The 11,792-nt window shown below is 32.0% G+C and overlaps 2 protein-coding genes across 2 annotated transcripts; one reads left to right on the top strand and one right to left on the bottom strand.

The window, feature by feature from the left end:
• Nucleotides 1-3,453: 3,453 nt before the first annotated feature.
• LOC11419166 (A-kinase anchor protein 17B) lies at nucleotides 3,454-7,838 on the top strand. Its single transcript, XM_003589016.4, has 4 exons — nucleotides 3,454-4,157; nucleotides 6,257-6,416; nucleotides 7,194-7,385; nucleotides 7,485-7,838. The coding sequence occupies exons 1-4, from the start codon at nucleotides 3,517-3,519 to the stop codon at nucleotides 7,488-7,490; spliced, it is 999 nt and encodes a 332-aa protein (XP_003589064.1). The 5' UTR covers nucleotides 3,454-3,516; the 3' UTR covers nucleotides 7,491-7,838.
• Nucleotides 7,839-9,719: 1,881 nt separating this feature from the next.
• On the bottom strand, nucleotides 9,720-11,064 carry LOC11414211 (uncharacterized). The gene has a single exon (XM_003589015.3). It carries the CDS (start codon nucleotides 10,818-10,820, stop codon nucleotides 9,963-9,965), a length of 858 nt encoding a protein of 285 aa, XP_003589063.1. The 5' UTR covers nucleotides 10,821-11,064; the 3' UTR covers nucleotides 9,720-9,962.
• Between the last annotated feature and the right edge of the window lie 728 nt (nucleotides 11,065-11,792).

Genomic DNA, 11,792 nt, shown 5'->3' with positions numbered 1-11,792 from the left:
ATCTCAACTTCTTTGTCTTTTTCTCAGTATTTTATTTTTTGACAAAGTCTTTTTCATTATTATTCTTTAATTTTTTTTAAAGGTAATTTGTTTCTGTTTTTACCTTTTTTACTTTAATATTTATGGATTCAATTGATATGTTATGGGAAGATTTTTTTTTATTATGTCGCTCAATTATAACTTTTAATGATCATAAGATTTACGAATCAATGACCATCGTTGCAAGACAAAAAAACGTCGCACTCAAACAACAAAATTGCAACAAAAAAATTAAGATAAATATGAAAATCACTTATTTACATTAAATGAGAGAGAAGAAGATGAAGATAGATGATTTATAGTCAAAATTTTATCCAAATTCACTTCCTCAATGAAGAAAATAAAAGAGACGATCTAATGAGAGATAAAACTATGATTGATTTGTAGAAAATTAGTTATGAACACTAGAATATTATTATTGATATTATTCTTGATGGTATAACATAATAAATTATTAAAGAAAATGCTAGCTACAATCTCAGGGCACTTAAGTATTACGTCAGATATATTAGTTAACATGATCCATAAATTAATAATATTTCTTAGAAAAATCCTCAAAATATAGGGTCTGTTTGGTTCAAATGGAGGGGAGGGGAGGGGAGGGATGGGGAGGGGAAGAGAAAGATTTATGTTTGGTTCAAAGGAGGGAAAGGAAGAGAAGGGGAGGGATTTTAATTGAATATATGTTTGGCTCAAATGGGGAGGGAAGATATTTTAAAACTAAATTACTTTTTTATCCTTATTATAATATTATAAGAGTCTTATGGTTTAAATCCGCAAATCAAATCATAGGGGTGTTCGCGGTGCGGTTTGGTTTGGTTTCAAGCATAATAATCATCCAAACCGCGAGAGAAAAAAGCATGCGATTTGGTTTGGTTCGGTTGATTTTTAAAAAGTCATCCAAACCAAACCAAACCAAACCAAACCAAACCAATGCGGTTTGGATTGGTTCAGTTGATGCGGTTAATCGCGAGATAAATAAAAAAATTACATTAACTCTAATATTACCAACTAGTACCAAGCAATTTTAATTATTAAAAAAAAGAACTTGAAGTTCCAAAATAGCATTACAATACCAATAAAAGTTATTTATCTAAAATAACACTACAATACCAAAATAATATTTAAGAACCAAAAAAGAACAACTTGGGTTTGGGCTTGGGTTCACTTTGGTATTGGGCTAGTACAGTACTTACTTAGTTTAATAACATTGAGTATTTTTGCGGTTTGGTTTGGTTTGGTTCGGTTGCTGAGATGCAAACCGCAAACCGAACCGAACCGTGCGGTTCAGTCTAAAAGTCATCCGAACCAAGTGCGGTTTTTTGCGGTTTCGGTTTGGATTGGTTCGGTTTGCGGTTTTTCTATTGGGTTGGTTCGGTTTTGAACACCCCTATCAAATCATCCATTGATAACAATATTTTTTATCTTGATTATCCATCTAACAAGATAAAAATATTTACAATAATTATTAACAAATGTTAAATTATATATAAATAAATATAATTTAATGTAATAGGGAAAAAAGATTATTGTTACATTTGTGTGCCTTCGTGTGTGAATTATTTGGATAAAAAACAAATAAATTATAACAAATTAAAATATAATATATAACAAAACTTATAAAAACGTTAATTCAAGAATGTACAGGAGTGCATATCATTAAAAAAAGAGAAAAAGCACTACTGCAATGTAAAAAACAAGTATAAGAAAATTCTAGGATTGTACGCAAGAGCAATGAAAAAAAATTGTAACAAGAGCATTGTGTTATTAGAGAAACTTTTTTTATTTTATTTTATTGTGTTATTAGAGAAACAACACAATATATGTAAGAAAATCATAATTAGAGATAATAGGGATAATTTAGGAATTTAACAAAAAATTTAAGGGTAATATTGTCCATATAATAAATGAGTTTTATCAATCTTTCTCTCCCCTCCAAAAAACTCCAATTTGAGGGGGAGCAATAAATGATTAGAGCTGTCAAAAATGGGTCGGGCTCATGGGCCGGCCCATTGGCCCATATTTTTGGGCCGGGCCTAAAAAACTAACAAAAAAATGCGCTCGGGCTTTTTCGGCCCAAGCCCATTTGGGCCAGACAAAAGTTGGGCCGGGCCGGGCTGGCCCACCGGGCTTTGGGCCGGCCCATTGACCCATATTTCATTTTATTTTTGTTAAAAAACAACATATTTTTTAAAAAAATTATCAACTAATTTAAAATTTATTAACAAAAAAATATTTAAATAAATAAACTTAATAAATATGGATGAATTTAGCTTACAGTTTTAAAATTTTAAAGTTTATAAATTATTAATTTGATTTAATTGAAAGAATAATCTTGAGTTTAATTATTATTCAATGTTAATGTAAAAATTATTTATATTTTTATGTCCATCCAATCATATTTTAGCAAAAAAATAATGGTGAGTAACTAATACGTAAGAAAATATATAAAAAAAGTGAATAAAATTTTAAAATAAAACATAAACGGGCCAGGCCGGGCCGGGCTCTAGATTTCACAGCCCAATCATAAACGGGCCGGGCCGGGCTGGCCCATTTCATAGTCGGGCCTCTCGGGCTTGGGCCGGGCCGGCCCATTTGACACCTCTATAAATGATGCTAGAAGGGATTTGATTCCCCTTCCTTCCCCTCTTAAAAATTGAACCAAACACAAAAAAATTAAAATGTTTCCTCCCTTCCCCTCCCCATCAAAACCCGTGAACCAAACGGACCCATAGTTTCTATAAAATTGTACCCAAAAGAATATAGTGTAAATATATGTTTTGATGGGTATAAATATATTCTTATCAAAATTGAAAAGAAAATATAATATATTTAACTATAATTTTATGGTCTAGTTTTGGATTTTTTTTTCTGCCTTACTTTATGTCAAAAAAATACAAAAATACCTTACTTTTTTGAAAAATTGCATAAATATCCTACTTTTTCAGGTGTCTTTGGTACCACTTCACTTGAAGTTGCGGTTACCCTAAAAAGTGATAAAAATTTTGTCCTTATTATACCCCTCTACTTGGAGTTGCGGGGTACTTTTTTTTTTTTAAATACCCCTCTACTTAGAGTAGAGTGGTATAATAAAGACAAAAAAAGTAATTAGGATGCATAAAAAGAAAATAATAATAACTTAATTTTAAAAAACTAATTAAAATTAAAATTATATAAAAAAAAAAATACCATAAAATCTACAATTACATATGTTGGACAAACGGTTCAAGACGTGGTACGATCAAATGGTTTTCGTTTTCCATAAGAGAGCGAACATTGAGACAACCGACGGCATTATACTCTTACCTCGCTTTCCTCATATATTATTTTTTGGCATAAAGTAGAGCAGAAAAAAAAAAAAAAAAAAAAAAAAAAACTCTAGTTTTGATTGAATTGTTTGAACGCGGTAAGATAAAAGAAGAAGCAGAAGTAAGAATATCGAACCAGATCCCACTTGAAACTTCTAAGGGAGTGAGCATGAATAGGATGAAGCTAGAGGAACAAGAAGACCTAACCCTAATCCCACTAACCACCCCTCTCCAAATCGACAAAGACCTAACACTCCTCCCACGAATCAAACTCAACCTCACAATTCACCCTTCAAACCCATCCTCCCTCACCTCTTCTTCAATCGACCAATTCCAGCTCAAAAACTCTTTACTCACATTCCTTCAAACCTCCAAAACCCTCCCATTTCCACTCCCCGAAGAAGATCTCATTTTCAAACGCTTTCATAAAGACCCTAAAAAACGTAAACGCGATGAGCCTCTCGTTTACGGTACACTTCACATTTGGAACCTAACCTTTCTCCAAAGCAAAAACGACGTCGTAGAGACTCGTAACCGTTTAGTTGAGAAAATGAATGGGATTGAAATGAATTTACTTGGGGTTAAGTTTAGGCTTGAGGTTAGTGTTTCTGATTGTGATGATTTTGAATTCATGAAGAAAGGTTGGGAAGAGTTTTATGCTTTTGGGAATGGGAATGGGAATAGGAAGAGGGAGCCGGATACTATTGTCATTAGAGGTGTTCCGTCGAGGTGGTTTGCTGAGACTAGAGTTTCTTCTAAACCGTCTATGCTTGTTACTCATACCATTTTCGAAAAGTTTGGCAAGATAAGGTGTGTTGTGTTTTTCTTAAACCCTACAAAAATATTACGGTTATGATCAATATCAATTTAATGTGTTTGTAGCTTATGTTGGTGCTTGATGAAATTCAGCTATAGATGTTAAAAGAGTAACTTAGGGTATGTTTGGATTGACCTATTTGAGCTTATGTACTGACATTGAGATAACTTACCCAAACAACTTATCATAAGTTGTTTTGATAAGTGCTTATGTTATAAGCAAGCAGTAAATTAAATTGTTTGTCCAAATAGGTCTTAGTTCGCTTAGTTAGTATGTTGGGGTTTGTTGATACTTAGTTTGTTAGTTCTTCAATAAGCTCTTATAGTGAGTTTAACTTTGGGTTACAGTTCAACTGCTTTCAACAGCTCGAGCTGAGACAAATGCGGATTCACAGTTCAACTGTCCGGTTTTGATTTTGAAACATTTCTAGTATTTTGCATGCATCTTTTCAATATGATTCGTTATGAAATTTCACTATTAGTTTTTAAGCTCACTAGCTTAACTTTTCACTTTGATCTCCAACTATAGAAGCATAGGTCAGTGACTATTTTGACATCGGTTATACTGTTATAGATTTTATGAGCTTGTCGATCGAAAATTCTCCACTTCTGGGAGAGTTACTTTAAGCTTGTAAGTGTTTATGGAGAAGTTGAATGAATGAGTTTTTTAAAAAGCTAATTTCAACTTATCAAAAAAGTTATTATCTAGGAAGACTTATAGTTCTATTAAAATTCTTGTAGTGTTTCTTTTTCTGTAAGTCTTGTATACAGATAAGAAGTTTATTCAATCTAGCTTTGCATCTGTTGTGATTGATAGAAGTATTAGTCACTTTTATTTGTATGTTTTTAGTGTAGAGATTGGTTTGACGAAGTATGTTTGGGATCATGAAAGCCAGAGTTTACTTTATTTTTGTTATCCTTGTTGTAAGAACTCGAAAGAAATAGCTTTATCAACAAACACAAGTAAATTGAAAAGGCTGATGTTTGTGTTGCCTGTGCAAAAATTATTGTTTTTGGCTTTCTTAGCAAGATCCCACACACAGCTGTCAGTAATGTGATTGTACCTAATTCTTTTTGGATTGACTTATTTGAGTTTATATACTGCTGTAAGCACTTGTGAGACTGTTTGAGATAACTAACAGAAACAGTCCATAAGTTTTTTTTCAACTTATTTCTATAAGCTCTTCATGATAGCTTATGAAAACAAATTACAACTTAAATGAAAATAGTTTGACTTTATTTTATATTTTCCTGTAGATATAGCTAATACATAAGCATTTAATTAAGTTGTGTATCCAAATAGATCTTAGTTTGCTTAGTTAGTATGTTGAAGTTTGTTAATAGCTAGTTGGTTAATTCTTCAATAAGCTCTAATAGTCTGTTTGACTTTTGGTCATGATTTAACTGCTTTTAACAACTTGAGCTTAGACGAAACTGCTATCGATCCACTCAAATAACTGAGGCCAAGACAATGTCGGTTCACTTGCAGTTTTCATGCTTGTGAGCCTAACTTTTCACTTCCTTTGATCTTCAACAATAGAAGCATAGGTTGATAACTAAGGCATTAGGGGCTTTTGGACTAGCGTATGAGCTATAGCTTTTGTGAGCTTATCAATTGAAGTAAGTTTAAGGATCTTCACTTATGGAAGAGTTAGTGCAAGCTTCTAAATGTTTATGGAGAAGTTGAATCAGAGAGTTCTTGAAAAAGCATCAATGCAGAAGTTGATTTCAACTTATATATGAAGTTATTATTACCTAAAAGACTATAGTTATTACAGAGAAGTTTATTCAAACTAGCTTTACACCTAATGTGATTGATAGAAGTATAAACCACGTTTGTTTGTATGTTTATAGTGTAGAGATTAATATGAAGAAGCGTGTTTAGGCGAAGACCAGAGTTTACTCGTTTTCGCTATCCTTATTTTAAGTGAAAATAAATGAACCTGTCAACAAATATAAATAAACATGGAAAGGTTAATGTTTGGATTGCGTATGTGGGAATTATTGTAGTTGACTTGCTTAGATAGCTCCTACACTGCTGTCAACAGTGTGATTGTACCTAATTATTTTTCTTTTTAATTTGTATTTAACAGGAATCTTAATGTTGCTGAGGACGATTATTCAGCAAAGGATGCAAATGAAGACAGTGGAGATCTAGTTTCGGGGCTTTACTGCAAGATTGTGGTTCAGTTTGAGAAATATAAAGACTTTCATGATGCATTGAGAGTTCTCTGTGGTCGCTCTTTGCAAAAGGTATTGGTTAGCTTCTAGCTTATGAGAATTTTCCAATTAGGTAATTGGTTTCAAATTTCCAAAAATCCTGGATACATTTGCCCATGAACAAGTTGGAAGAGAGTTTCTGAAAATGTTGTAATGCAGAAGTTGATTTTAACGTATGTGGGTTGATTAGAAGATTTACCACCTTTGCAAAATCATTTTAAATTTTATTTTTTTACAAGTATTTGTTGAAAAGTTTATTGAAACTGGGTGTTCAGTCTCTTGCTATATTTTTTGTTCACTTTATTGTGGAATCATACATATCAATAGTGGCTGAAGGCCTGCAATAAAATTCCAGAAAATGCTTGTTTTGATGAGAGATAACCGTGGGAAAAGCAAGAATGTGATTGGATTGGTTGATTTCATTAACACCGTCCTTGTTTTCCACCAAATAGCAGACTTGGGGCATGTTAAACCTTTTAAAACCTTAATTCTTGCATTTCGTAGATAACAAGTTCATAACAAATAGCATGTCTGTAAAATTCCACATGCTTGTACTTGTTTTGTTATCGTTATTTTACATAATTAGATATTCCTATTCATGTGCCGAGCAATGAAAGTAAAAGTTTTTTGAGCGAGTGCTGAAACTGATAATGTGCAGGCAGTCGCAGACTTGCATTACATTCATGATTCATAACTAGTATAGGTGATGAAAATTGGACAGCAATTAGCATGAGGAATACTTTGCAAAATTGAAAGCATGGATATGATTTTGATTCATCTTTTATGATTTGTGAAATTATCATTGAACAGCAAGGTTCAAGGTTAAAGGCTGACTACGAGGTTACTTGGGACAAAGATGGATTTTTTCGTAATTCAAGGAATCAACCTCAGGAGAAAAATAACGCAGTAATTGCAGCCGATCATTACAGAAGTGAAGCTCCCCGGCGCCAGGTTTACAATTCTCGCCACAGTCCAGATAGAGTTCGCCCGAGGAGATTCAAGGTGAGATTTCTGATATTTTAAGGGGTATATTTTTATTTTTTCCTTTGGTTTACTAGTTGGACCATCTGTATTGACAAGGAACCCCTTTATTTGATGCAGGAATGAGGACTCAACTTTTTGTTTTGTTTTGTTTTGGATACACACTTGGCAACATTGTTGTTATGAACTGAACTCAAATTTAGACTCATTGAATGTTCGCTGACATGGGCCTTCAGGGTCTACTCAAGCTTGTGGGGTTGGATAGTGGGATTGTATTCAGCTGTAATAACATTTTATAATCTCATTTTTTCCGAATTTCGAAGAGCCTCAGCAGTTAAGGTTGCTCCTTGTGATCAAGATCACAAATGTCCAAAACTGTATACATACTTTCTCAGTTTGGTGGGAATTTTATAACACCATAAATACCAGATGCCGCTATTTTGCTGATATTATAAATTATTTGCTTTCCTTTGACACGGTGCAGTCAATTATAAGTAGCTGAAAGTACTTTTTTCGGTTAGCTGTTCCGAAAGGAAAATCTGTTTCCTGCATTACTTGGCTAAATTAAGTTAATATCATTGATTTATTCTGTAAAATAATAGGGTGATAATTGAGAAGTATGCATCTGCATATTTGGATTCACTTGTGTGGGATGTAAAAGGGAATTTTAGAAACATAAAATTGTTTTTAATAATTATTTGATATTTTTCTAGTATAATTGATTTTACTTGCAAAGTGAAGTTCAAATCTGGAGCTTTTATTGAAAGAAAGTAATTGCAGTTTTAAATTTGTTGTTGTCAATTTGAATACATAACCTAGGAAATCACTTCATATTTTACTTATTTTTAAACTTAGCAATTTACATCACTTAATTTTTTTCACATTATGCCTCGTCCTTTTTTAACTTTTTCTACGGCTGATGTTTTATGGAGATTGTGGATATTATGCTTTAAAAGCACACTGTATATGAGGTTATAAAATGTTCATAATCCACAAAAGTCTACTAGATTTATGGTTTGGATGATTATATATTCTATTTGAGCTTACAGTGAATAATATAGATTACTCCGCCATATCAACATTTTTTTTTCAAATAGATAGAATACTTTAATAAGTAATTAAGTGGGGAAAAAACTATTTGCTGTTTAAGATGACAAGAACATAGAATTATGGCGGTGGAGTCAACACCAACGTTTTAAATAAAATGTGTACAGCCATATGTTATTCAAATATGCACTTAATGGAGCCAAAATGACATCACCCAAGTTGGAATACATTTTCTTACTCTAATAAAAGGATAAGGATGACCTGAAATAAAATAAAAAAACTCTCAAATAATAATTAGGTGGTTGATGAACTTCAATTAAAGTCGAATCAATCGAGTGTCTGAATTCTAATATTTGTTGGAACAATTTTTAGTTATGGTTTACTTATTTCTTGACTCAGCTACTATAAATTTTCAATGTCCATCTAAGACAAAAAAAAAAAAAAAAAAAAACAGAACTCTCCACCAGATTATTTTTTTTGGCTTAGATAAAAGCTTTTTCAGCAGCGTTTGATTTGATCTAAAACCTAACTTGAGAGAAACTAAACTCCTGACGACTTGGACCAACATGTGTTGGTGCAGTTGAGTGTATAAACTAATGGCATTAATTAATAATTAATCATCACAATCAAAAATGTATTTGAATAAACTCAATGTATCTTTCTCTCAAAATAAAAAACTCAACGTATCTTAATTTTTAATAGAACGTGGTAGATTGTGCAAGCAATAGTTTCTTCAGAATCGGTAGCGTAATGATTTTTTTTTTTATATAAAAAAGAATACATCGATGACCATATCAATGAGAATTATTTTATAATTGCTTTATTATAATGTTTAGATTCAAACTTCTAAACCTCCTATTCAATTCAAATATCTTGCTAGGCTGAGTAACCACAGCCAGGCATGTTACTATTTTCTGATCTAATTATATATTGTCCTTGAATTTTTAGCTAAAAGGAAAGAAATAAAAATGCTAGTGAATTAATCAAAAATTCAGAGCATTTTATTTCCATAAGCAAATTCTACATAAAAAGAGAAATATACCCGGGGCTGCCTATTGGATTATTTTGGATATCATCATGTTTGTTTCTTTCAACTTATGTCACATTCTTTGAATGTAATAATGATTCTAAAATAGAAGTGGTATAGAACTAACTTGTTGACATAAACTGCACAAAACTTTACATCTTGGTCTATTTCTTTTAAATGTCATCATATTGCTACACTTAATGAAATTTAACTGATTAAGGAATTTGACTCAATTAACTACATCATAGGCATGAATTGCATAAACTAACTCTACCAAGATCTACACTGAAGTTATAATTGCACTTATGGACAACAATTTAAAACAATGATCTACATTGTGAACAATGAACATGTAACAAGAAAGGTTGAATAGTCAACTCTTTTCAAGCAAGTCTTCTTCATTCAAAAAAATATACAAGTATTCACATTTCACACAACCAAAATTCTAATCCTAACCAACAAAAATGCAAACATGAAGAAACAAAAATAAGAGAGTGATCTGAATTCTGAACAGCATACAATGATCACCAACTTTTCTTGTGTGAATGTTTTGCTTGAATCTTGTTCTTGGAAGCATCATCATCATAATCACCACCACTTCTTGGAGAAACTAATCCTTCATTATTAGTAACCATTTTCTTCTCACTCCATCTTCTAACATAATCTTTCTTTTTGTTAATCCCTTCATTAACCACCATCTTCTTTTCACTAAACCCTCTAACATAATCTTTTTTCTTTACCACTCCTTCATTATTCATCACATCCATTTTCTTCTCACTCAAGCCTCTAACAAAATCTTTTTTCTTTATAGAATTTCTTGCTTTAATATCCTTCAAAGTTGGAATCACATACCACAAAATACAAGTGAAAATTATTGCAGCTGTTCTTCCAAACACAGTCAACAAAACCAAAATCATTATCACAACAAATGGCAAATAGAATAATGGTTTCTCCATTTCATTATTCTTCATATTCCATGAGATTCTCTTCTTGGGTTGGTTTCTTTCTTCCATAGCAACAATTGATGATTCAGGTGAAGACTTTTTCACCGTTGACTTAGGACTCAAGTTTCTTGGTTTCACTACTTTTAACTCTTGGCTCTTGTTTTTCACCTTAACAACAATAGGAACAAAATCATCTTTATTTGAATGAACAAAACGAACAAAAGAAATATCATGAGGGTTCATTTGTGAATAAATTTTCTGCCTTTTATCATTTAAATCAGATAAAAGTGCTGAAAATTTATCTAGGCCACGTGTGGAATAAGGGTTATTTTTGCTATCTTTTCTTTTGTATCTTCTAGGGCTTGAATCAGGATTTGCACGACATAGTTCATCCTCATCTTCTTGATTGAATGTTCCACAAACAAAAGGGTTCAACATTTTAATGAAAATTTGGTTTTTAGAGGTACAAGGTTTTGGTTTGAGAAATTATGGGAATTTGGAAGTTATGTAGCTATAGATATGGGTTTAAACTAGTGACTGGGCCAATGGGCCCACATAAGAGTCAAACCAAATAATAAAGGATTTAAACTTCTAAGTAATAATCTTATAGAAGTTTCCTGAGGGACATTATTGGTATTTGACTAATAAGAGAGGGGGGACATTTTGTGTCATATAGTTAGTTTATAGTCTTTTTTTGACCAAATGCATATGAATGAATTCTTTGTGATTAATATTACACTATAGTGCCGTAAGAAATGAGCTATGGGAATGGGATAATAGAAAAGACTTGAGAGAACATGTTACTTGTGGAGAAGGGTGTTGAAGAACTAGTCTTTGATTAATAAATGTAAACATGGTTCCAAGTTGGCACTATGTTCTATATCGATCTGTAATGACTTCTAGAAGGTAGTTTATGGTTTGAATATGACATGAATTGTCAAGAAACTTATGACAGGGGATGTAGTTGTCAATGGATAAAATAATGGAATTTTTTTTCTTAAGAAATCTGTAGAAATAGTATATTATAATGATGAATGTGGTGGTAAGCATGTTTGAAATTTTATCCTGGTAGTTTTTAATAAAATTGGATAGATTTGATTTTATATCTAGTAATGTCTATTTCAACTTGAAGTAGCCTATCTCATCTCATAATATTGCATTTGGATTGAAGAGGGTTATGTGACTTATGTTTATAGTTTCGCATTAAATTTGGGCTACGCGCCATGAATTTATAAAGATGCAAGACAATATTGTAATGATTAATCCACAAGATTATAATTGTAATGTCAAAGATATAACCAACCATATGTAACCCCCCTAAAAAAAATAAGATATAACCAACAATATACTGATGACCCTAAAAAAAGAATATATTTATGCAAGTGGTAAGTAAGGGATTTAAGCCCTTTA

Source organism: Medicago truncatula, chromosome 1 (assembly GCF_003473485.1).
Source record: "Medicago truncatula cultivar Jemalong A17 chromosome 1, MtrunA17r5.0-ANR, whole genome shotgun sequence".
NCBI classification, from domain to species: Eukaryota; Viridiplantae; Streptophyta; class Magnoliopsida; order Fabales; family Fabaceae; genus Medicago; species Medicago truncatula.
The sequence above is the reverse complement of the archived record's forward strand: the minus strand, read 5'-3'. Positions and strand labels throughout refer to the sequence as shown.